General features: G+C 40.7%; 1 protein-coding gene and 2 long non-coding RNA genes across 3 annotated transcripts; 1 reads left to right on the top strand and 2 right to left on the bottom strand.

The window, feature by feature from the left end:
- Positions 1-433: 433 nt before the first annotated feature.
- On the bottom strand, positions 434-20,524 carry LOC112842760 (uncharacterized). Its single transcript, XR_003214777.1, has 2 exons — positions 19,130-20,524; positions 434-483 (listed from the first exon to the last, which is right to left on the bottom strand). It is a non-coding gene; the product is annotated as an uncharacterized LOC112842760 (long non-coding RNA).
- On the top strand, positions 933-8,109 carry LOC112842767 (uncharacterized). The gene is made up of 3 exons (XR_003214785.1): positions 933-2,159; positions 3,274-4,512; positions 7,788-8,109. It is a non-coding gene; the product is annotated as an uncharacterized LOC112842767 (long non-coding RNA).
- On the bottom strand, positions 4,510-7,743 carry LOC112842705 (uncharacterized). The gene is made up of 2 exons (XM_025899918.1): positions 7,437-7,743; positions 4,510-7,308 (listed from the first exon to the last, which is right to left on the bottom strand). Exons 1-2 carry the CDS (start codon positions 7,472-7,474, stop codon positions 6,198-6,200), a joined length of 1,149 nt encoding a protein of 382 aa, XP_025755703.1. The 5' UTR covers positions 7,475-7,743; the 3' UTR covers positions 4,510-6,197.
- Positions 20,525-27,455: the final 6,931 nt, after the last annotated feature.

Here is a 27,455-nt window from a genome sequence, read left to right as displayed (position 1 = left end):
AAGGAAACACAGCTGGGTTCAGGTCCAGGAGATTCTGGCCTCTTATTGATCCTAAAAGAAAAACAATAAATGTAACAGCTTCATGAGATAGGAAGGAAAAACTGGAAATATTAAATTAAAGACATGATGAACAATCTGAAACTCATAAAAATAATGTACTTACTCTTTGTCACATGACAGTCTTTTGTTAAAGTTTACAACAATACCCTTCGACATGTTGCTCTTTAAGGAAACACAGCTGGGTTCAGGTCCAGGTTCTGGATTAGTTTTAGGGTTATGTCCAGCTGAGCCTGGTACGCCCCATGAGTGTGAATAATGATGGAGCAGTGATGTGAGTGCTGAGCTGTGACATGGAGAAGAGTCACGGACAGTTAGAGATGGTCATCTCACCTCTGAGCTTTGGTCTGGCTCTCATGTTCCCCACACAGAGTGCTTTTAGAGGGAGGGACTCCCTCCTCTCTGTCCTCACACTGATCCATGCTGCTGAAAACATCCAGATGAACGGAATCAACTTTTTGGGGATTTACTGGATGATTGAGCATCAAGACACTTTTTAATATTTTACTAATTTCTGAAGCATTTTACCAAGTTTCTTCAAATTGGTCTGCTGTCATTTTATTGTTGACAAAAAGAGATTTTGAGTTTGACTGTTGACATTTTCATGTGGGACAAGTTTCAAGTTACAAGTACGACCCTATTTTTCTTCCTTTCATGTGATTGGTCAATGTCATGTCAATCACAAATTTAACAATCCAATCAGGGAACAGATGGGTTTGGCTGTCGGAGGGGCGCTTTTTTGAACTGCAGGTCCTTGAAGGGTAATACAGATTGAAGCTGGAGGATCTCTATGTAAATATCCGGTAGAAGCTAGGTCCCCACCATTATTACTTTAGGATTAGTTTAACACAAAGTCAGGGCGGACCCGGAACCACTGCTGTGAGTCACAGTGCGCAGCATAAAAGTCCTGTCACATCGGACGCAGCATGTGCTGCTAATGCTAACTGCTAACTAAGCACGTAAACCTGTGACACAAAAATCACAAAACTCGGACCACCACAGACTGTTTTCCTTCCTGGTGATGAAGGAAAACGCTGGGCTGGCATGAAAAGGGGCATTTATTCCCTTCAAGGACCTGAAGCTTCATAAAGCACCCCTACAATAGCCAAACCCATCTGTTCTCTGATTGGATTGTTAAATTTGTGATTGACATGACATTGGCCAATCAGATGAAAGGAAGAAAAATAGGGTCGTACTTGTAACTTGTAACTTGAGTGCAGAGTTTCACACGTATTTCTTGGCTAAGTCCACAAACAAATTCTTTTTACACATACAAATCCTGATTTACAAGTACAAAATATTTATGACCACAATTTGAGCCCATACATCCACAGACTGCTGGAGGCAGGAGAAGCTGCCTACAGTCACCAGTCAGTGGATCCACAGTAACATCGACTCTGAGTTCAGCTGCTGATCATCAACTAACTGTTTCTGTCTCGTTCCCAGACTCTGATCTCACATAAAACGAAGCAGATTTATGCTGAAACTAAGCTGCACACAGCTGATGTTAGCCAGGAAAACAGTACAGACTGCTAACGTTACCTTAACATGGAGACGATCGACTGCGCCACAACATTCAAGAAAGCGAAAGTAAAAGTGACGTAAGGAAACGATCAGAGAGGCGTTTGAGGGACGTTCAGAGTCAGGAACCTCAGAAACGGATCAGGCTGGAGTTTAATTCTGTTTTCATCTTTAGAAACATCTGGAAATAGTTATAAAAATGCTGCGTAATAAAGAAAAATAGTGTAGATTAGTTTGAGTTGTGTTTAGCTGAGCTGTGTCTTTAATCAAATCTAAACTGAAGAGTTCATTTTGTGGAGGAGCAGCAAGACTTTCAGTGTGACTCTCAGGAGAAAGCCTCCCAAATGTCTGTTGTCTTAATAGTGGAATTATCTGGAAAATGAACCAGTTCTTATAAGCTGCTTTTCAATATGAGCAGTCAAAGCATTTTATACAGCGTGCTTCATTCACACAAGCACTTCTTTTTCTAACAATGACACTATGATGGATGCATTGGAGAGGAAGTCGGGGTTCCATATCTTGACCAAGGATACCGTGGCGTGCAGACTGGAGCAGCCAGGGATCAAACCTCCAACCTTCCAGTTAGGGCTGCCACAAACGATTATTTTGATAGTCGACTAGTCACCGATTATTTTTGCGATTAGTCGACTAATCAGATCATGCGTCCACTGGACGTACAACGTACAGCTTATTGCACCAGCAGCATCTGCTCTTATATAACTATCATTAGCTTACAGCTTGAAGTGTTTAAGGTATGTGCTAACTAAAAATAAAGACAAGATGATAGTTTATTAAATTTTATTGACATTTGCTGATTTTTTTCGGTGGAGTTTAATAAACTCAACCATCTGCTCCTTGCTATGTAAAATATAACAGGACACCGGAGTATATTCTCGAGCATCTCACACTTCTGATAATCAGTTGTCTGCTTGACGTTTATTCAGCTGTGTAAAAACTATAACTTTATTTCTCAGCCAAACCGATTTACTCAGGAACAAATAAAATACTAAAAAAAAAAGCCAAACAATAACATTTTAAGTTATCTAAGTGACTTATATATGTTTAACCTGAGTAGTGAAAGACGGCGGTGGGTTTGAAAACGATTTGCTGGGAGTCCGGTGTTCTCACCGGCTCTAGTGAGCCTTGAACCCCAGCTAACTATCAAGCTGGTGGGTAACAGACGTCTCTGAAAACGTCGGAGTGCTTTTGAAAATATGTGGTGTCTTGATAAACTGAGCAGATATTTGAGGTTTACACAGTCACATTCTCGCCTGAAAATATGTTAAACTTTATTTTGTGACCCAAAAAGTATAATAAGAGTAATATTAAAACTAACTAGCTGCCACCATTGTTTACAACTGCGCTGGGCTGCGCTATGAATTCTGGGACACAGCTTCTTCTTCTTCGGGGTTTAACGGCAGCTGGTATCCTTGTACATGCAGTGCTGCCATCTTCTGTTTCAGTCCGTTATTACACTCTTAAATCCTACTACTTATTCCTGCGTCTTTTGGGATCTTACAAAGCTTCAAACGACGTGTCGACTATTAAATTAGTCGTCGACGATTTCAATAGTCGACGTAATCGTGACTAGTCGACTAATCGTGGCAGCCCTACTTCCAGTTAGTAATTCTACCTGCTGAGCTACAGTCTGTACTTCCTGAACAACACACCCTCCTTTTGCTTCTTTGTTTCCAGTGGCAACCAGGACCATAATGAACCCTGACTCCACAAGACACTCAGGATCCACCTGCCCAGTAAGTCACCCACTAACTGTAACTATCAGAGCCCTGACCTTCTGCAGAGACGAGTCACACTGAACACAGCAAGTGTCCCTGCTCTCAGATACAAAATCTGCCTTTAAAAGTTAAGAGTAATGAAATCAGCAGTACTGATTCTATAATTTGTAGTCTCACACACTTGTGCAGAGCACTTTTGTTGTTTTGGTTCACATCGGTTGATATTCTGCTGTAAACAACTAATGAGAACATTTTATGAAAGCTTTGAGTGTCCATCAGGATCCTGTAGAAACAGCTTCCATGTCAAAGATCAATATTCTGAATTCTGTTTTGAAAGAAAAAGATTTCTAGAAAATTCTCTAAAGAATTCAACATCTGTTTTGTTTTCTACTATTTTTTAAAAAACTCACTCTAGCACAGATTTCTTTAGCCAAACGTCTTTCTGTGTCTTCCATACAAACTTTAAACATGCAAACACTCAACACAGCAACACTGAAAGCATTTGAGAGTAACTTTCATTCAAATGAAACTTTATACACAATTACAATAATGGAAAAAATGACTAAATATTAAAACACTACAACCACTGAAGAAACAAATAAAACCAATCACAATCAACATCAAAATATGATCATAGAAAAATAGAAGAGACATATCATACAATTCATATACGTTGATGTGATCTCTACGTTCAAAAAACCCAATAACCTTCAATCCTTCATTTAAATTACATTTAAATTTCAGCTGGCAGCTGTTGGAGTCAAATTGTTAAATGTTGTCATTGTGTTACTTAAATTTGTAAGTCTTAGTTCAAGCAGCTGATCAAAGACATTCCTTTGTCTCTGACCACCTCTGCAACCAGCCTGTTGGTGGGGAGGCTGTAGTGTTTTATTATAGGGACATCCTATCTGAAGGTTCTGTTTTCTTGGTTAATAAGCTTCCTGCTTTTATGACCCTTTTGGTGAGCAGGAGGTCACACAAACGCACCCCCAAACACAAATACACACACACACATTCAAGCACATGCATACACACACACATACACACACAGTGCCTTATCTTTTGTAACCATAGGGGGGTTTTACAATGGGAGGTGCTTGTGTGTACTGTAACTGTTTTCAATAAAAGGCAGCAAGGAAGGCTGTTTATTTGATGCTGGCTAGCAGACAGGTGAGGAGCGTTCAGCTCCAAGAGCCTGGTTCTGTGTTGTCTTCGTAGCGCTTGTTAAAAATAACACAGCATTCACTTATCTTGCGAGCTACTGCTCCAAACATTTTATTGACACCATTGCTGTCACACCACAGACCAGTCTTCTTTTATGTGCTCCCCTGGAGGCATTCATGAGCTTTCTTAGATACAGCGCCCCCTGCTGGTAAACCTTATCATTACATGAACACCTACATATCAACACATCCCCTTTCCTCTGAATTATATACAACATAGGTCTTATAAATTAACATATACACATAATTGTTTTACATTAATATTTTTTCAATTGTTTTTTTCAACACCATCAAAATATAAGATAAAAACAAATCCAGTTTTAGCTTTACAGATTAAGTCTAACTGGTCTTTTGACCTTACGCTCTGACCTCCTCAATACAGGTTCTGAAACCACTTCACTTTTCTCCACATACTCATGTCCATCCAGTGGTTTCAAATCAGACACTGTCTCTGCATGTGACACATCAACATTTTCATCTTCCTCACCACTTCGTTCCTCCTGAAATGTCTCTTTAGTCTTTAGTAATTTGCGACGGTTCCTTCTGAACACATGACCTTCTTCAGTTCTTACGTCATATGATCTCGGACCTGCTTCCTGAAGAACAATGGCTTTCCTGCTCCATGCATTCTGATCTTGGATTCTCACTACATCGTCCTTTGCAAGCAATCCAAGTGCTCTTGTTCCCTTGTCGTACCGCCGTTTTTGTTTCCATTTCAGATGCTCTTGCTTTTTTATAATTTCTTCACTCTGCTTGCTTTCTGCATAGCAGGGCAAAGTGGTGTGTAGCTTACGATTCATCAGCAATTCTGCAGGGGATAAACCACAGTCAAGAGGAGCAGTCCTGTAGCTCAGCAGAGCTAAATAAGGATCTGATTGACTGTCTGTAGCCTTCTTCAGAAGCTGCTTGATGATATGCACTCCTTTTTCAGCCTTGCCATTTGCCTGTGGATGTTGAGGACTTGATGTGACATGTTTAAAGCCATATTCTCTTGCGAAATTCTGCCATTCTTTGCAGTTATAGCAAGGACCATTGTCACTAATTACAGTTTCTGGTATTCCATGCCTGGAAAAGATAGACTTCACATGTGTGATCATATTATTAGCAGTTATACTTGTAAGCAGAGCAATCTCAGGAAAGTTAGAGTAATAATCTATCACCAACAGGTAGTCTTTCCCATTAAAATGAAATAAATCTGTTCCTACTTTCCTCCATGGCGCTGTTGGAAGTTCAGGAATCATCATGGGTTCTCTTGCCTGTCTGCTCTGAAACTTGTTACATGTTTCACACTTTCCAATCATGGTCTCAATGTCTTTATTAATACCAGGCCAGTACACAGTGTCTCTAGCCCTCCTTTTACACTTTTCTATTCCCAGGTGTCCCTCATGTATTCTTTGAAGTATCTGCTTTCTCAGACTATGTGGTATCACAATCCTATTGCCTCTCAACAGCAGTCCATTTACCACATTGAGCTCTGATCTAACATGATAATACTTTGAACAAGACCCTTTGGGCCAGTCTCCTTGGATATTGTCCATCACCGTTTGCAGCTCCCTGTCTGCAGCTGTCTCCTCACATACTTGTTTTATCTTTGAGTCAGACACTGGCAGAGACTCCACAATCATATTAACATGATCATCTACTTCTTTCTCAGTGGAGCTTACAGCTGGATACTGTAAGTGCATGGTAGACATCCCAAACCTTTGAAGACATCCTCATAATGCTGTACAATGGAGTCAACTGCTCCTCGCTGTCCACTTGCTGCTTCTGCACAGCTGATGTGATACACTCTTTCTACTAGGTTTAATCTTTTGGATGTCACGCCACCCAGCAGTGATTCACGACCTTCTGGAACAACATTAAACAATACATCATAATCTTTATGTTTTATTGTCACTTTAAGTCTGCATTGACCACTACTTTCAATATTCTTTCCATTGTAGTCTTTTAGAGGTACTCCTCTCTTGATTAGTTTGGGCTTTGGTTTCATAGCATTGATCTCTGTCATGCTGATTAGGTTTGCCTGTGCACCTGTATCAATCCTTAGTGCCACCAAAGTTCCTTGTATTGGGAGTGAAACAATCCATGTATCTTCATAATCTGAGCGTCGCTCACTGTCTTCTGATACGTTATGCTCACTTTTTACATCCTCAAGTGACACCATGCCCACAAAGAAAGTCTCGCTTAAGTCAGTCTCTTCAACTACATGCACTGATTTTGGTTTGGCTTTAGACAGACATTGTTTGGCAAAATGATTTTTTCCATTGCATTTCAAACATCTTTTGCCATAAGCTGGACACTGTCTCGGTTCATGTCTGCCACCACATCGCTTACAGGAGTACACTTTATCCTCTTTGCTGGACTTTTGTGGCATATTCTTCCTCATTTTTTTTTCAACCACAGCTATTTTTGCACCATCATGTACTGCAGTGACGCTTGTCTCATTAAATGTCTTTGCATGCTGCAGGGCTAACTCACTTGCATGACACAGTCTTTCTGCTTCATCCAGAGTTAGCTTGGAATCTCTGAGCAGCCGTTCTCTAGTCCGTTTATCATGGATCCCATACACAATTTGATCACGAACCATAGAATCCCTCAGCTCTCCAAAATCACATGACTGTGCCTTTAGCTTCAAATCAGTCACAAAGCAATCAAAAGTCTCTTCTGGTTGCTGCATCCGAGATCGGAAAACATACCTTTCATATACTGTGTTCTTCTGTGGTGAACAGTGTACATCAAACTTTTCAACCACTTTGTCGTACTTATTCCTGTCACCAACTTCCTCAAACTCAAACGTGTTGAAGACTTCAATGGCTTGAGGACCAGCTACCGTGAGCAGCAATGCAATTTTCCTGGCATCGGGTTTAGAGTCCAGTCCCATGGCAGCCATATACAGCTCAAACTGCTGCTTAAAACACCGCCAGTTGCTGTCCACATTCCCCACCAGTTTCAGTCCTTCCGGTGGCTTCAAACTTTCCATCCCAAACAGAACCTCGAACTGCTATCGCTTCCACTCTTCCACTTTTACTCCTGGTACCATGTGTTGTCTTCGTAGCGCTTGTTAAAAATAACACAGCATTCACTTATCTTGCGAGCTACTGCTCCAAACATTTTATTGACACCATTGCTGTCACACCACAGACCAGTCTTCTTTTATGTGCTCCCCTGGAGGCATTCATGAGCTTTCTTAGATACAGCGCCCCCTGCTGGTAAACCTTATCATTACATGAACACCTACATATCAACACAGGTTCCAACCAGCCTCCCTTGCTACAAGTAAAAACCGGTTAAAGATGTTGTCTTGTTTCCTTGCTTGTCGTTAATGAGAATAAGTTTCTAAACCAGCAGGCCTGTGGAAGCACAGACCCAACATTTATTTGGTCCTTCCGAGCCGGAGCCCAACGCATCGCGTCCACCGAGGAGAGGGAGAGGAGACACTGAAGTCTGCTAGCAGCCAGGAGGTCTGGGACGCCTGATGAAAGCCCTGGTGCTTAATTTTGTCGCCAGGCCGGTGAGTTAGCGTCTGAACTCCCCTCGGGTTGGATGGCAATTGACAGGATCCAGAGACTCTTCCCGTGAACGAAACAACACAGACAGTAAATACAGAAGGCCTTATGCGTCACCGTGACTGCGCGTGTAGACGCGAGTCCGGGGGAGCGCTGGTTGGGCAGGTGCACGCGGACCCAAAACAATAGAGAGCGGCTACGTGAGCGTGTGGTTAAACGCAGGTATGGGAGCGCGCTAGCTGTGCATGCAGACGCAAGCTACTTGGCTTCTCCACCGGTTTTTCTTTATTTTTTTAAGGAGGTCTGGTTTCCCCACCAGTTTTTTAATTTTTCTAAGGAGGTCTGGTTTCTTCGCCAGTTTTCAAGGAGGGTTAAGGATGGTTTCTCCACCGAAAGGAGGGAGGTTTTTCCTCCGCTGCTGAGGGTGTTGAGTGTTTGGTTTATCCACCAATATGTAAGGAGGATAGAGCTCTCATTGGTGTGTGAATGCATGTGTGAGCGAGTGCGGGCCAGACGTGGTCTGTGTGAGTGTGGCTGATTGTTGTCTCATAATGGAGAATAAACTGGGTAAGTCTGCCTTGAAAGGGGATGGAATACATTGCAAAGTATTCACTGGGCAGTACATAGTATGTAGATCATTGAAGGAAGAAAGTAATGAATTTGTTCACAAAGCAGATGGAACAGTGAGTGTGAATGTGTCTGACGTCACTGTGTGTGTGAGCCACAGAGAGGTCTAAAGACAAAGTCAAACATCCAAACTCAGCCTGCAGTTCTGTTCTGTGATTCTACATTTGACTGTCCATTGAGTTTGGTGTGCACTTCTGCTTTGTTCAGATGCATTTAGATACATCACCTCCACTCTCCTGTCTTTCCTTCTCTACCATTGCCTCCTAACTGGGGATGGGTACCGGTATCCAATGCCATTATGGCACCGGATCTGACATAAACGGTAGTAACCAGACCGAAAAGCAGCGCACATTTTGGTGCTTTATTTCGGTGCTTTTTTTTCCTGAGATGTCATACACTTTGGATTCTAGCCAATCATTTTACCTTTCCAAGGATAGTAGGCGGGTCCAGGTACGTACGTTCTTTTAGAGCAGAGCTACAGATTAAAAATGCCCAAGGCGAAGCAGTCAAAGTCTGGCTGTACTTCACAGCAGAAGATGCAAACTCAGCAGCCTGCAACAAGTGCTTTAAGGTGATACTGTGCAAAGGAGGTAACACCTCGAATCTGCTGAAACAGGGTGGCTGTAGCTCAGGAGGTAGAGCTGGTCACCTGCTGATCGGAAGGTTGATGGTTCAATCCCAGGCTCCTCCAGTCTGCATGTCAAGTATCCTTGGGCAAGATACTAACCCCAACTTGCTCTCCGATGCATCCATCGAAGTGTGAATGTACTTAGAAAGCACTGAGTACAGATAAAGTGCTGGTGTGATTGGATGAATGTGGCATGTTGAGTATGGGAGAGTAGAAAAGCGCTATATAAGAATCAGTCTGTTTACCATTAAACACCCGGCGACGCATAGCGTTTTTTTTTAAAAGCCGAGAAATGCACCATATTTGATAGCTTGCTGCGAGACCTCACACTGAGCACATCTACTGCGGGTGTGGTGCCTGTTATCGGACCCGGAGTTAGCAACATCCCCCAAGAACCCGAAGAGGAGAGTCCTGGCCCCTAGCCCTGCCAGTGTAGCAGAATGATGACGGATGATGATGGCAGCAGCAGCCGTTCTTCTCTGCGTGAGTAGCTTCATGTTGTTCGTGTGTAATTTACGTTGAGTAGGCTAACCATGTTATTACATTAATCTAAGGTGAACTAGCAAACACCGTCGTAGTTACATGTGGCTGTCTTCTTGTTTGATAGAGTGATACCATATGTGTCCTATAGCTGCAGAAAAGGCTAACATTGTTATCTTTTTACAAAAAAACCCAACTAAACATGAGAGGTTTTTGGACAAAGTTTGTGTTTTCCATTCTTTAAGCACCGGTTCCAACCAAAGGAGGTGTGTTGTATCAACAGAAAAGGCTGACTTGGTTATCATTTTGCAGAAAAAAAGAGACAAAAAAAATAAAAACATGAGAGTGTCAGGGTTCAAATGTTGAGAGAGGAATCCAAAAGTAACCACAGATCCGGTCCGGTGTGCAATTAGACGGCATTTTAATGAATACACATATGCGGAGCCAATACTGTTCAGATTCAGTATTGGACTAACTACAATCGTCAGCACAAAGGCTTTATAGGGTTGGCAGTCTTCCTGTTACCAGGCAGAGTTAAACAAAGCATACGTCACTCCAAAACCACAATGACTCTTAACATAGTCTAAAACAGAACATCTTCTTCGGGTCGACGCCAAGTGCTTCCTCTCAGCTGTCTTCGCTGTCGCTTATCTTCTGGGACATCTGGTCCACGTTCTGCACAAAATGTCACTCATGCACAACTTTGCAGTCATAAACTCTTACCTACTAAATGAGTCTATCTGTGTGTGCGTACACGTGCGGGGGCGCGTGCATGCTGTGTACTGTGTACGGGTCATGACCTCTCTAACTATATGTATCTGTATGTGTATGTCACGTCTGTCTGTGCGCAGATGCTCTCTGCACCTTAGTTGACCTCAACTCAAGCAACCAGGCTAAAGCCATCCTGTGTGTACTGATCTTGACTTATATGTAAAATATATAAACAACTGTTTCAATCTACCACAACTACTTAAGGCTTAATCCGCAATAAATGCATAATAAACACCCTGCTCTTTGGCTTGCACTCACTCTGCTTTCAGTTTCACTTCTGCAAAAGCATGTAACTTCAAAAACATGTACTTCCTGTCGCTGCAGTCTACACAGAAACATTTAAGATTATTATATAGGAGCATTTAAAATTATAGATTCAACTCCACGGTTTGAAGTGGTTCTTCTTGGACCTGTAATAAAGACTAATATAATACCAATATATTTGAACATCTAAATGCATCTGAATGCAACATCACTCTCAATAATGAAATGTTAATGATGATTATAGAAATAGCAGCAAATAATAGCAGGAAAATATTTCTACTCCTCTCAATTCCCTCTCTTGTGGTGGCCCTCGAAGAGGGTCACCACACACTTATAACATTACTCTGACCCTCTCTAGAAATGCCAGCTCCCCCTAAGAACACTCCATGGGTCAAGTCAGGTTCTTCCTTGGTCCCTCTCTTGTTCTCTTTATTCAAACCTGATTCAACCTAATATTACTCAAAACATGAACCTAATTTCGTATTTGGTTTTTGACTTTTATTTTTATATCTCATTCAACCGTACTCAGCATTTGTAAAACTCTTAAAAGTACTGCCTTTAAGAGGATCAAAGGAAGCACGTCTCTGCATGTGCTTCCTGTTGCTCCTTATCTGATCATCCACATCCTGTGCACCAAACTGTCGCTGCTGCTGCAAGTGCCTCTCATCTAAAGTCACCTATCACAAGAAAACTGCTTATTCTACTAAAGGATCAAAGAAAAAACAACCACTTTAATCACTACGTGTAAGCACATAGTTAATTGCTCCTAGATAAACTTCATCATAGCTAAAAGCTGAACTCTAACTGTATTTTGGAACTCACATTTCCTGCGTTATACCCTGTTTTAATATATCATTTTATTTCCTTTTTGCTGCTCTTAATGTAATGATACATTCTAATTTATACTTTATCAGACTCAACCAAAATATATAAGCTTTTTCCCTTTGCTTCTGTTTTAAACAAAAACTTGGTCACTTCAACAAGCATTTGTTATTCTGTACCTGCATTTTATGTAATAAGACTAATTTAGAGCTGCATGTGTTATCTCAATATTTTACATGTCACACAGTTTAGTTACAACCAAACTCCTATTCAGTTCCTCTTGTCTGTCACTTGTTACAGGGCCAGCTCAAATTCAGTTAAAAGCTAAATGAATTTCAGGCCCTAGGCCTCACCTATGTTTAAACCATATGTGTTTGTAAGCGTGAATGCTGTTTATCCTTCTGTTGCTCCAAGTCCCCTACACTATATCGACTGAGACATAACGCTCATCGAAGCTTATGACCTTAACTGGACCGAACATCAACTCTGTTAATGAGCACGATTGCAATGTGTAAGAAAAAATCATTTCTACATATATAATCTCCAATATTATTCATTTGAGTCAGCGAGACTTTTAACATCCTCATAAAAGCTCTCCTCTACCCTAGAAATAAATCTATTTACTATCTGTTTCTAAAGCCTACATTATAACAACTTTATTCTAAAAATCAAAAAGAGATCCCACATTTTCTTCTCATAAAATGTTCACTATTTTCCCCAAAGCATATCCTTTATTCCCACAGTTTCCCTCTAAGTTTGGTGTACAACTTCTTATTAACACCAGCAATTTATCTTCTAAACAGAATTCAGTTCATTTTACTCCTTTCTTTAGAATTAACAATCTCTGCCTCAGTTTTACCATATCTAAATTATCAAACAACCCCAATCGTTATAAAATCATGCTAAAACCCATTTCAAATTAAACAAATTAAATCTTAAATCCCTCTCTTTTTTGACACATCTCATGTGGCAAAAATCTCAACATGCTTCACCCAAGCTTAACAAATTAACAAGGGAAAAAAGGTTAGTCATATCATTTCATTTCTCAGAACACTTCAGCCATCCTCCTCTCCGGTATTTTGCTCCAGCCCTGAAAACCTGTGTTTAAGGAATAAGATCAATTTAATTATTATGTCAAATCTTCTCCAAATCGTTGCTCCATGCAAAGTCTGGCTCCTTGGAACTTCCTGGTAACAAAACCTGTACTTAACTCTCCCCCTTTATGATCCAGTCTGTGTCATGACAAAAAATAAACTTAAACAGAACAGTTATTAATCATGTATCACCTCAGTTAATGGTAACTTGAATCTCATCAAACAATGTTTCCCTTTTAGCATTTTATAATGTAATAATATGGTCTAACCCAAATCAATAAAACAGAAATTCACTCAAGGGAACATCAGCATCCCCAGATTTAAGTCTCCCACTTGTCCTGCTCATGGCAAAAGCAAAACAAAGCATCCCCTTTCTTTTCCTCACATGGTAAATTTGTCCACATTTATTCATTCCCACCTTAGTCCAGTCACTCACATTCACTCACATGCATTCACACATGATATTTTTGCTGATACTGCAGCCTTCTGCGCAAATAATGAAATGCTCCACATCAGCAAAATGAGCTCAATCATTTGTTTTATTTCGTTTTCCTTTTTAGGAAAATAGTTCTCTATACTTTTGACTGGATTGACTCGCTGCAATCCGTTAAACAGGGACTTCCAATCTGATCAGGTCCCCACAGGTAGCCTTTCCTCCACCCATTGAAATCTGGAAAAGTCACCTCATATCTGTTTGTCCGGAAATTTTGTCAGCGCTGTTAGTTCACTCTCTTCCAGGCCTGCTTAGAACAAAAATGAAAAAAGAGAGCTGATTATTAGCTCATCTAAGTACAAAACAAAATCACCTGACAGGTTTTTTCCTAAGTGCACTGTTACAAAAACTATGGGCCCTTTTAGACATGTCCATGTTTATCAAAACTCCCTCTATTAAAATGAAAAACAACAGCCCCAAAAAATCTTAAACAATCTTAAATTTCACCCATTCAACGCACTGAAAGCCTTGTCAAAAGATCAAAGACCGTTTGCACAATGTCACCCTTCCTTACTCTCCCATGTTTTCCTTCAGCATAAAATATAAACCGATTTCAACAACGTACCATCACTAAATTATAAATTTCCTGTCCAAATCTGCACCTCTGAACAGACCTGACCACCGTAATCAAATATCCTGATACTTTACCAGTATATATTTCGCCAAATAATCTTCAACAGCCACCGCTCTCTCTTGAACTGAAAGCCTCCGACACACACGCACACAGGAAGTGTCTCTGCTCCAGCTAATTTGCATACTGAGTCATAGCTCAACAACCAACTTGACAAGAGAAATACATGTTTAAACCTTATCACATTATTAAATTATTTTCATTTTCTTTCCATACTAATCACTGGTTTTGATCACTCAGTACGAGAGCACTCCTGAGTCACTCTTATAAACACTAATCACTTTTCTTTTGTTTTTTCCATAACTCACTCCCTTGTCATACAGCTTCGTTTGAGTTATTCCACAACAACTCTATTTTATCCAAGTGTGTTTTAAGTGTATTTTCTTCAACATTCACACCATTTTAACCCTCATGAAATTAGCAGGCTGATTTAATTACATATGTTTGTGTTCTTAGCCAAGTTTTAATCACTATCTATGCATTACTCTTCATGAGCTTATCTCTGTAAGGTTAGTGCATTTTCTGTTTGTATGTGTGATTTTTATAAATGTTTCTTTATGATCTTTGTGATCTTGTAAATGTTTCTTTTGCAGTGTTTCAAACTCCTTTTGACAGGGTGTGTTTTCTCTCTCTGGCTCATCACTGGTCATTGTTAATGACATTTCCCCTCCGCCTGTGCCCAGTGGCCTTACCCGTTAAATCCCGTCTCCTCCAGTGACTCCAAGGTCACTCCGGGACTTAGGTTCAAGCAATCGTGACTGCGCCTTGCCTTAGGTTGTCCCAGGGTTTCGAGGTGGGATCTTACCCGTCATGGGCTGTCCAGCCTTCCATGCTGCCTTATACGGGGGCCAACTGGGCAAGGGTGTTATCAGGTCTAGGGGACACACTGGTTCTGGAAATTAAAGGAGTGTAAACTGCTTTCTTTATTAAACTTTCCAACACTAATTTCACATGTAACAGTTTGTGTACGTGCGTTTTCAATTCATTAATGTAATTGTTAGTTCATGTATTTATTTCTCTCGGTCTTTCTCTTTTCTAAAACCTGTAATTAATATAATTTTATTACTTTTTCTTAAGACATACATTCGCTTCATCTTCTTAGAATTTAACTCGTCTGCCTATTTTTCTCGGTGCTCCCCTGACATCATCAGTCACACACACACCTTCCTCTCACACACACAGCAGCACAGTATTTCCTGTTTCTCTTTCCTGTTTCTACAGATTAATCAAACACTTGTTTTTTCATATTTACAGTCTACAAACCCTCTTTAGTTTTACTAAGTCTTGGTCTAAAAACAATACACCTTCATTTCATACGCACTTTTAAATAGAGCTCTTTCAAACATAAAAATAAACTCAACCTCTCATACCATCACTCATGCATTTCTTGAATTAAAAGCACTTTCAAACTTTAAAACATCCTACTTTACATCACAAAAGAAATATATTTCATACACACTTTTAAATATTCTAACCTCTTTCATACGCCATCAATCGTCTCACACACACTGCCTTTTCTCTCTCTCAGACAAATCACGCAGAGTCACTCAAATCAAATACTGACAGCAGTCACACAGTTAAAATCACTCAAAATACACTTTCCTATGCGTATCTGGGACATGCCTTCCATAACCAGAAAGAGCAAGTCAAAAAGAAAAGAAAAAGAAAACTGAAACCTCTCATCGTCTCACACACCGCTTCTCACCACACACACATAACTGAAAAATAAAACACACCAGCCTTTATGGCTCAAGATATATACAGCTATCAAAATTCAGTCAATTACTATACATCCACACTAATATATTCAAACTGTATTTATACTCTCGTGATAAGCAACACCAGCCTCTTAAATACAGGCATTTAGCAATATTGGCAAACAATAGTTATAAAGCTCAATACTCTCGAAACTGAAACCACCCTCTCTGCGCGTCACCGCTCCTCATTTGCATTTACACACACCATCAGTGCACATCCGGCTGTGCATTGCTGACACAGAGACTGATCTTACTCATAGATCTCATATTTTATATTACAGACGTCTTTAATTACAACTGCACAGATTTAGGCCTCTTAGCTCCTACAAATTTCGATAAATTTACCATAACGGCTCCAACCGATAAAGTCCCTGACTTTTTTGCGACCAATTCACCGGACCAGCTCCAACCGTTCCGTCCACATTTCTAGCCCTAACTTAATTTACAGGTAGCCAAAAAAGCGCAAAATAGAGGCTCCAACCTCTAGCAATTTTGGAGGTTCCCCAGTTCTCCCCGGTTTGTCGTACCGTACTAACCCTTTAGTCGCCGCTAGGTCAAGGACAAACGTCTTTGTCCAGGAGGGAGCGTTACCTCCGAGAAAATGCGCTTCTTAACAGACGCCGCTGTCGTTCTAGAAAAATTTAGAATAATTTGAAACAACAATCTACACCCAAAACAGGATTAAGATTAAGGACAACCCTCAACAGTTTTGGAGATTCCCAAGTCCTCCTGGAATGTTGCCCGAAACTATCCCTAGTCGTAGCTAGGTGAAGGATAGATTTCTCCATCCAGCAGGGAGCGTCACCTCCGAGAAAGTTCTTAAGGGTTGCATAACCAATGGGGCTCCAACCCACAAAATGACCCAATTCCCTACCACACTAAATTAGCAGCTCCAACTGCTTTAATTCTCTCAACGGCTCCAACCGTTCTTAATTCTCTCAGCAGCTCCAACCGCTTTTAACTTTCTCAGTACTGTACTTTATTACTTTCATTATCACCAAAATCAAAACAGACCTTCACCAGTAATTACAGTGACCAGGCTTTTAATTTGACATGCCCAATGTGACACCTTTTGGAAATATATTTCAACAGGCAGTGTCTTACCTTTAAATGCCCCGGGGAATGCCTGCTCACTTTCACCACTGATTACCGTCTGCCCGTCCAATTACCCCGGACCCCGGATCTCTCCGTCTACACCAAAACCATCCCTCTCTCTCACCGGAACGAGCCCCCAAATGTCAGGGTTCAAATGTTGAGAGAGGAATCCAAAAATAACCACAGATCCGGTCCGGTGTGCAATTAGACGGCATTTTAATGAATACACATATGCGGAGCCAATACTGTTCAGATTCAGTATTGGACTAACTACAATCGTCAGCACAAAGGCTTTATAGGGTTGGCAGTCTTCCTGTTACCAGGCAGAGTTAAACAAAGCATACGTCACTCCAAAACCACAATGACTCTTAACATAGTCTAAAACAGAACATCTTCTTCGGGTCGACGCCAAGTGCTTCCTCTCAGCTGTCTTCGCTGTCGCTTATCTTCTGGGACATCTGGTCCACGTTCTGCACAAAATGTCACTCATGCACAACTTTGCAGTCATAAACTCTTACCTACTAAATGAGTCTATCTGTGTGTGCGTACACGTGCGGGGGCGCGTGCATGCTGTGTACTGTGTACGGGTCATGACCTCTCTAACTATATGTATCTGTATGTGTATGTCACGTCTGTCTGTGCGCAGATGCTCTCTGCACCTTAGTTGACCTCAACTCAAGCAACCAGGCTAAAGCCATCCTGTGTGTACTGATCTTGACTTATATGTAAAATATATAAACAACTGTTTCAATCTACCACAACTACTTAAGGCTTAATCCGCAATAAATGCATAATAAACACCCTGCTCTTTGGCTTGCACTCACTCTGCTTTCAGTTTCACTTCTGCAAAAGCATGTAACTTCAAAAACATGTACTTCCTGTCGCTGCAGTCTACACAGAAACATTTAAGATTATTATATAGGAGCATTTAAAATTATAGATTCAACTCCACGGTTTGAAGTGGTTCTTCTTGGACCTGTAATAAAGACTAATATAATACCAATATATTTGAACATCTAAATGCATCTGAATGCAACATCACTCTCAATAATGAAATGTTAATGATGATTATAGAAATAGCAGCAAATAATAGCAGGAAAATATTTCTACTCCTCTCAAGAGGTTTTTGGACAAAGTTTGTGTTCTCCATTCTTTAAGCACTGATTCGAGCACCAATTAAGCACCGGCACTGTTTCAAAAGTACCGGTTTGGCACTGGTATCGGATAAAACCTAAACGATACCCATCCCTACTCCTAACATGCCTCCTTCCTCCTCTTCCTTTTCTTTCAGCCATCAGTAGCATGACAGTCTTATTCATTATGATCCACACATTTTATTTGGTACAGCTTTAGTTCAGAAGGCCCTTACTAATGCAACACTCCCCATTTACCCAGGCTGGCACTTGGAGTACACTGGCTTGTGGCCCCTTGTGCCAGCATTAGTGCTTTCCTCCTTTCTGCTGCTCACAATTCACCGATCACACTTTGACTATTATCATTAAAACAAGAGTCAAAAAATTTAGCAACAGAGCTACGATACTTTAAATGTTAAAGTTTCATGATTCACGTGTGGATGTTGCATAAAAAAAGCATGATGTATAAAGTATAAGTGTTTCTGACCAGTTGTTCATGTTCCTTCATTTTCCCCTGAAATCTATCAAATACTGTCCAACAGACTGATGGCACAGCAGTGCAGAGGCTGCAGAACCTGCGTCTGAAGCCTCTGGTTTAAAATAGAGCAACACGGGGTTAGTATCTTGCCCAAGGACATCATGCAGACTGGCATTAAACCACCAACCTTCTGGTTAGCAGGTGACCTGCTCGACCACCTGAGTTACAGCCACCTCATCAAAGTGACCAATCACATTAGAATCCTGTCCTGCTTTGGGCTCCGCCTCCAAACCATCCAAAGCGGGTTTACTTGCACCATGTATGCAGGTAAACTCAAACATCCATTCAGCTGCTTCAGAAGGAAAATGTCAGCTTGTGGTTTCAGTCACAGGAAACTCACAGGTTAGAGTCCAGCCAGAGGGCTGCTGTTGTTTATCTGTAAAGTCTTTACATTTACAGAAATAAATAATTATGTGGACACATCTGGATCATCAGCAAACATGAAACCAGGCGACCACCAGGACCAAGCTGACTGCTGACACAGAGTTCATACTCTAACTGCTAGCTGCTCTGCTAGTTAAGTTAACTGATGTTAAAGGTCAGAGTAAAGAAATGACGTGATGCTGCTGGGAGTGACACCACAGACTAGCAGCATTTAGTTACTCAGCATATAATGCAGTTAATCTGAAGTCTCTTTTTCTCTCTGAAACAAAGTGACAGCAGACTGAGTCAAAGACAGAAACCTTATTTAAACAGCAAATATTCACCGGCTTCACTTCCTGATCCAGGATTCAAAGAGGACGTTGCACTTACTCAGCTTCTTCCCATGAACGTCTTCACTCTGCAGCTCTGCTGTCTGGACCAGGTCTGTGTAGAAACAGAGACAATCTTCTGCTTCATCAGTCCTCTGTGTCTGCAGGCTGAAGTCACATTAAACACTTCACACCAGCAAAGAGTCTGAAGCTCACAGGTCAAAGGTCAGCTGCTGCAGCCAGTTATGACTTTACATAAATCATCATGTTTTCCCTCTCAGCACTTGGGCTGTTTTGACTCAGCTACACTATGGCAAATGGCCAATGGTTCCACAGCTGTTCTTGTTCACAGCTGCATCCAGTTAGAGAGGAAACTGTATAATGCAACGATGTTGCTCCTCCTCCACATGCTTACCTGCCACAGTTTTACTCCGCCTCTTAGACAGTCATGTCACCTGATCTGCATGTTTTGTTGTACGATGACGTCATCTTGCCGTTGACGAGGAGGGCGAGAAAAACTAGATTTGTCCTGCAGATGGCGATCTTGCACCGTGTTCAGAGAGCCGACACTTTGATGATGCTGGTCTACTCAGCTTACTTTTAGCCTGGGTTGGACTCTATATGAGCAGCTTCCACTCTGGTTGTCATTGTTAAATACACTTGTTTGATTTCACGTGTAAAAGTTGGAAAATAAATATTAAATTATTTGTTGGTACATTTTTTCGCTTCATTTGAGGAATGAACTGTTAAGGTGGAGAAATGAATCAGGTTAAAATAGTCGTCCTTTAAATCACTGCAGATGTATAATGTAATTTAAATGTTGATAATGGTTGTAGTGGGCTTGTAATGTAAATGTGGTCTGATTAAATGTGACATTAATGGTGACGCTGCATAAACCTGATAAAACAGTTCTATTAGTGGGTCTGTGTGATCAGCATCAGTGGGTTAAGGTGAGGCCTTGACTAGTAGAACGTCATGTTGGTGTATGACAACACATGAGCCAACATCAGACTCCGAGCGCTACGATGCTGAAGATCAGAAGATCCAGTGTGACATCATCGTTACCTGGCAACAGCAACCCTCAGCCCATCTGACTTTATTGGAGGATATTTACACCAGCAACACTGTTTAGTTTGATATGACGGATTAACAACATGCTGTGATATCCAGTTCATCTGTAATAGATACTGAATCTAATCAGTCAGCAGATATTTGATCACCTTATTTATAACTATACTAGAAAAAATACAACTGTGTTGGTGATTCATGCAAACTTGCATATCAGCCTTTTAAGGTTTTGTAGTATTGAGAACAAAGAGGTTGTGTTAGGGCTGAAAAGCCCGACTTGTTCTCCTCTGCAGGTCATCAAATGCACCACAGAAGTTTGTATTTGCACAGCCTGTATATGTTTGATGGCTTTATTATTCTCTGTTCAAAGACAATAAATGTGGAAAATGTCTCATGTAGTATCAGCTTCATTTAAAAATGACTGCAAACATTCAGAGAACATGTGCTGCTGTTTGTCCTACATTTCCAACACTGAATGAACCCTGAAAACGTGATGGCAGGTGGCAGATTGGAGTCCACATGAAATATCGGCTGTATGAAGACTGGAAAATATAGATGATAAAAATATGCAGCCAAACATTTGTGGACATGGATAAACTCTCTGATCCAAAAAGCAGGAAGTGACACAGCTAGAAAGTGAAAGTGTGTAACAGCTGAAGTCAAATGTAATGCAGAGTTGAATCTGCACTTGGATCCATGTGTGAAAGATCCACATGTAGGGACCACATGAGTCCTGATGTTTGTCAGTCCAGCTTGATAACTCCATCTACTGTGGGCTACATATACTGGGCTGGTAGCTCCATAGTGTTGGAAAGAAACTATTCAATGTGCAAAGTTTAAAATCAGAGGCTCTTCTAACACAGGAGCCATGTTGAGTTTAGATCACAGCGACCACCAGCAGTCTGAAATGGAATGAAGCCCATTGACAGCCAGCAGGTCTGAACAGGAACGCACCCATGGATAATACACCACTTTATTTGAAGACATCTGTAGCACTGCCTCAGTTCTGGATGTTTCCACAGACTCCTCTGGCCTCTGTGCACCTAAAGAAAAGGTCAAAGGTCAGCAGCACATGTAGTTGGGACAATCCTTCATTTACAAACAACAGTCGCACAAACTATACAATTATTTTCCTCCAATTAGGACTTTTCACTTGCAGAAATGGTCCTGTGTCATTTCTAGGCTGTGATATAAAAACTAGTTCCTAATGGCAGCGATTCACTCAGTAAACATGTGTTTCCTTCACCAACCTCACACACAGATCCAATAAGATCAGGAAGTGGGCAGTACAGTACAATATGTGTTATTTTGTACTGTACTGCCCAAACTAAAGATCTGCTGAAGTGTTGGAAATGATTCAGATGTTTATTTTGGACGATACAGCAGAAGATCAGACATGAAAGTGGAGATAACACAGAAGACCTGCAGCAAAGGGTCAGAGGTCAGACTGGGCCACTGGATTCAACAATGAGCCAATGATCATCAAGTAGTGACTAAAGCAGAGCCCTGACGTTCTGACATTTATCACACAGTTAGAACAAATGTCTGCTGATGACTTCATCTCATGAAACGACTGATAGATGTCAATTCATTGATCAGCTGAGCTGCTGCTGCTGATCTTCATTGTGCACAAAAACATTCAGCTTGTTTCAGTCAGTAAATAACTTTGAACTGTTCCCACTCAAAATGCTGTGAGAACAATGATCATTGTTACTCCCCTCGAGTCTTAATAAAGCTCAACTTGTTCTTTGTGTTTAAACTGACATTTATTGCGGACAGGAGGATTCTTCCACATGTCTTAACATGTAATGATGTCCAACCACAGCCGATACAATGCCGTCAGAACTAAAAGGAAATACAAACTTACATGAATATTCTTACTAAAGTCCTTAAGCATTATATACAACGCAACATGCAACAAAATGATCAATAAAGTACACATCACACTTCACACTGTGGCTATTGCACTTGAATATCACGCAACACTCGCGTATTTACATACAACGATAATAAACAAAATAAAACATTTACCTCATTGGCCTCACTCAAAGGGAATAAACTTTCATTTTTACGTCGTGGGGAGGTCCAAAAAAGGCACTCTTTATTTATCTTTCTGCAGACGTGCAAACCTCGTGGCTCGTCTCTTAATTAACTTGCTGAGTGTGACAGACAAAAAATGCCCTCTTAGCCACAACACAACTTTAGAAAAGGTTCCTATCTAATTGCACAATTAGCACAAATAACACATTTAAACATATAAACCTAATCAACAAACATGAATTACTATTTATTTCTTATGTATTATTTCTTAATATTTTAACTACTTCTTGTTTCAAACTTAACTATCTAATAAAATGAACTTTAATGTGAGAGTTGCCTATGACGGCAGCTGCAATCATTGTAGAACTTCAGAAACATCACGTGTTGTTTTCCACATGTAAGATCAGCAAACATACAGAAACTTCCTGTTGCCACACACGGCCTCTAAAATCTCTTCCACGGTTTCTGTCTGAAGTCCACTCTCTGTGTCGGATCCACAGGAAACAACAAGATCTTATTAACATGGTTTTCAATGTGTCTCCTTACAAAAAGTCTAACCAATGAACAAACGTGTATATTTGTGGAGGCCGAACAAAAGCATGACACATTTCTCTGTTTCTATAAACTGGTGTCAAACACAAATATGAAGAGTTTCATTGACAGACTCCAAAATGCCCCCACAGTGAATCAGAGGGAAATCCTACAGTGTGGCAGAGAATCTTAATGGCTCCAACATCAACACATCCACAATGTTGGATCCAGTTCTACCTCACAGAGTTACTAAGACACACCCTCTGCCAGCATTACAACAGCTCCACCTGCTTCACCTGCCTCCTCAGCCTCTGTACACCTGAAGAGAAAAGAAAGGCTCCAAAAGCTCAAATCTACAAAGGATTCATGAAGTTTCATCCAACAATAACATGTTTGCCTTCCACAGTGTGCTGTTAGACACCACTGTACCTCTGCCATTTCAAAAAGAGCAGCTTGGGAACATTTTGGCTCCAAACACTTTGTGTTTAAGTTCCTAATCTTTGTTTTCTTTGTGAACAACATCTGGAGCTTTTTGACTCATAGAAACATCATTTTGTTCTTTAGATGACAGCAGATTGGGACTGAATAATCAATCACTATCAAACCAATAAAGACAAAAATGCTGATTTTACAGGAACTTTGTTGGAGAAGCTGTAAAGACATGAAACTGGTGGAGATCCCAAACCAGTTGATAGTGCTGATTATTCCAAATAAAGCTGTTTTCCATTTGAGATGAAATGACTTTCTGTCCTGATATATAATAAAGATGTTGGTTGTTTTTGATCCCCTGTATTAAAAGTAGATCCAGTTTAAAGTCAGCTTGAGTTTGATGTCTTTATGTCAAAGCTGCTCATGATGTTGAGCTGCTGATGGAATAAAAACAGTGAAAAATCTGCCTCAATATAAAAGCATGTAGTCCAGACTTACATGTAGCCTATTGTTAGCTGAGGTCCACACACAGTGTTTGACAGTGTAAACTGTGTGAAAGGGCTGCTGGTGGAGCTCACTAGGATGAGCAGGTGACCATGTGCCACGAGGTGGAGAGCAGCTGGCCTGGGTTTGATTCTGACCCGGGCCACGTCCCCTTTCTCTCTCCCTCTGCTTTGCTGTCACTTATCTTCACTGCTCTGTCCAATAAAGCTGAAAAAGGCCCCAAATCAAAGAAATCTGCCTGCAGCCTCTGAAATGTCTTCTGTTTCCTTCCAGAGGCCGACGGCTTTTTCACCATCAGCCCATCAGACAGTCCAGCAGCATTTATGATGATGTCATGATGTTGAAGAGACTGCTATGGTGGCCTCCCATGACCCCCAGCCTCATCTACACTGAGATGCAGACATTTGAAAACATTCAGCAGACAACTGAATAATAGTCCAACACAACAGTCTGTGTACAGACACACACTGAACTTTAATATAGTCAAAGGAGTCAATAAAACACAGCTAGTTGAGTCATTTCTTGTGTGAGTCTAAAGTGAATCTAGTATTTGAAAGTCCACTTCCTGTATTTGTTGTTGAAGACTTCTTCAGCTTCTTCTCAAGGACATCAGCTGCTTGTTTGGCAGCAGAGGCAGTTAAGAAGCTTCCTGAAAAACACTGAACAGTGAGTTCACTGTGGCATATGACAAATTCAGCTTTCTATGTGGAAATGTGTCTGTGTCAACCTTTCAAATGCTGTCGAATCCAAAACATCAGCGGCTCCTTGGCTGCTCACTTCATGCACTTCTGTCTTTGTGACAGTCCAATGACATCACAGCTGTTTCCACCCCCAGTGTCTCAGGACTGGACACCTTTTGAAGCGAGATCATTCAACTGCAGACCAGACAACAAACGACGGAGGCACCAGACAAGTGCAATCAAACGATGAGTTTATTGACAACGGAGAACAACCATCAGCATATGGCCTGTTTTGCTCTGACAAAAATACACTGGGTTCTGGTTTTATAGCATAGAGGATCACACCCCCACATACACGTCAATACAGGTCAAAAATACATTGTGTGCAGTCATTGTTTACAGACAAGGGTACATCTTGTACATCTTCAATAGCTATAAACAGACATATAACAGACATATAACTTCCCCTTTCTGCAACACCTTCCATGCACAATCATAGTCTTAAGCCTTCAGAGTGTCTGATGGCTGGTTATCGCCTCCAGTCATCTGCTACTAAGTAGGTAAAAGGGCAGCCAGTTACAAAAAGGTCAAAGACACTTGGGCCTGCGCTCAGGCCTGTTGCTAGATTTATGTATTGTAAGCATGCATGCAATCAACCTGCTGTGTTCTCATCCTCCCTCAACATGTATCACCTGGACACTCTCACCAGTGAAGCTTAAAATCCTCTTGGATAGAACATCAACTCTAAACAAGCACAGATATGCAATGTGTATAAACTGATCATAACTACACCTGTAAATAGAAAGGTCAATGTGATGACAAACATTTTCAATGCAATATGAACCCTGTAAACAATATTACTGTTAAAATAATACTATAAAACATGTTATTAATACATTCATCATAAGGCAGACCACATGATAGCAACAAAAGAATCTTTAAATCCCAACACTTTAAACATGTAGAGCAGGGGTCGGCAACCCTGGGCACGCGTGCCACAGCTGGCAGACGAAGGGTTAACTGATGGCACGACCATAGCTGGACTGGCCATCGGGCATACCGGGCATTTGCTCGGTGGGCCGATGATTTTTGTTTTTTTGTAACGGCATAAACAATTAAAGATGGTGGACTGGCCAGATGCTGGCCGGTGTGTAAAAATAACTCAGTTGTTTGGTGGTGGCTATGGTGGAGCTTCCACAGAGGCCAGCAGGTGGATGAGGGAAAGGGGAGGCAGGAGGAGGAGAGACCCGAGGCAGCCGCCGGTCGGAGCGTCAGGTGAACTGAACTTCAGGTAAGAAGTTATGACCTGCAGTCTATCTGGGTCAGATATAAACCAAGTTTAGGTGAAGTTTATTTTCGTTATGCTGACTTTTTACAGTCAGTTACAATAACTCGTACTGCGTGCTAGCTAGCATGATGGAGTTTCTATACAGCTGGGTGGGTGCTATGATGTTACTGATAGTGAATTTTATTTTATTCATAAGGTTAGTTAGTAGAGTTGCAAACCGTCCCGTAAAAAACGGAATCGTTGCGTATTCAGAGAAAATATTACGCGTTTCGTATTGAGCTGAAAAGGAACACAGTTTGTCCTGGACTTCAGCTAGAATGGACAAAGACACAAAGCTGGAGTTATTCTATCATTATGCTGCACAGCTGCCTCTTCTTCTCTCATTCTCTCCCCCTCCCTCTCATGTTGCTACTTCAACCATGAAACTGATCAATGATCAGCTGATCTATTCTACTGTAAAATGCTGAGATGATTATTACACAGAACCCAGTCACTCACCAAAAGCCTGCATTGAAAATCTATATTAACCCTTTAAGACCTACCATAGAACCAAGCCCGCCAGAGTTTATATTATATTTTTACATGCTGTAGTGCCATTTTTGTGGTGCATTTGAAGTTGATATACATCAATATAATATTATAGCCCAAATTTTAATAATATGTATGCATTAAGTGCAGTTTACATAACATATATTTTTTTGTTTTGCCAATCAATATCCTAAACCAAAAAAATATATGTTGTGTAAACTTTAGGAATTACATTGGTAGAACGATAAAATATGAGTTGAGACAAAGCACAGTTATTAGTCTTGTAAACACAAAAACATTAATTGAAGCAACTTTTCTCCTGAACTTGAAATTATAAGTTATCCATCAGAACCTGAAAACGTAAATGCAGTGGGTTGCCTTGAGTTTTTGAGTTTTCGCAACAAATTTTTTTTACAGTGTTTGCCTATGGCGCAATGTATACAATATATGAAAAGATCTTTACTACAGATACTATTATGGCTCTGCAGATTTTTTTCTTTTATTTTAACCTATGTGACTTTTCAATTTAGTAACAGATTGGAATTTTGTGTTGTAAGATTTATGAGTTTCATGCTTTCATAGTGGTACTTGGGAGAGCTTGACATTATTTTAGGTGGTACACACTATAAAAAGTTTGAGAAACACTGATAAGGTAAGTGTATGTGTGCTTTTGGAAAACATTTAAAGCTGCTGTACAGAATCTTTGAAACAAGCTAGCTTAAAACATTTTTAGAATATAAACAGAGCACTCTGCTTCTCTTTACAGCTCCTCACTCCACCAGGGCACCGTTTGGCATTTTCTGATAGTGCGCAAATGTGGTGCACATACTGCAGCAGTCATACAGACAACTAGATGATCCAAAAGTTGGCCTACCTATTATTGGCTGAGGTTTTAGTAGAGTTGTGGCTGAACCACACAAAAATATATCATTAATTTTAATCTCCCCAATCAATGATAATGTTATGTTGGAATGTTGTTAAAGAGGGTCAAAAATGTTTCAACTCAGTTTGTTTTGCAGATTCTGTATAGCAGCTTTAATATAGGGAGAACACAACTTCCAGATTGTATGAGTAAAATTGTTTTTGTCTTTGTCAGTTTAACAGTTTCTGTTATGCCTGTCACTGTTCCCTGTCTGTTTTCTTACCTAGTTCTTCCTGACCTTGTACTTTCTCCTCACATTCCCTTCTTTCCTCTCTCCCTTTGGACTATCCTACTCCCGCAGTTTTCATCCGATTTTCACCATTCACATTTTAAACTGTTCTGCTCTTTCTGCTAATGCCAGCTATATCTTTTGGTGCTCATAACGTTTATACTTTTT

The sequence above is a fragment of the Oreochromis niloticus genome, linkage group LG3 (assembly GCF_001858045.2).
Source record: "Oreochromis niloticus isolate F11D_XX linkage group LG3, O_niloticus_UMD_NMBU, whole genome shotgun sequence".
NCBI classification, from domain to species: domain Eukaryota; kingdom Metazoa; phylum Chordata; class Actinopteri; order Cichliformes; family Cichlidae; genus Oreochromis; species Oreochromis niloticus.
Note: the sequence above shows the minus strand (reverse complement) of the source record. Positions and strands in the feature narration are given on the sequence as shown.

Excerpts from the sequence above, each read along its gene's own strand:
- LOC112842705 (XM_025899918.1), bottom strand. The coding sequence starts at position 7,474 with ATGTGGACAGCAACTGGCGGTGTTTTAAGCAGCAGTTT. Across the intron at positions 7,309-7,436 it reads GGTGTTTTAAGCAGCAGTTT|CAGGAATAAGTACGACAAAG; the intron begins GAGCTGTATATG and ends GGAAGTTGGTGA.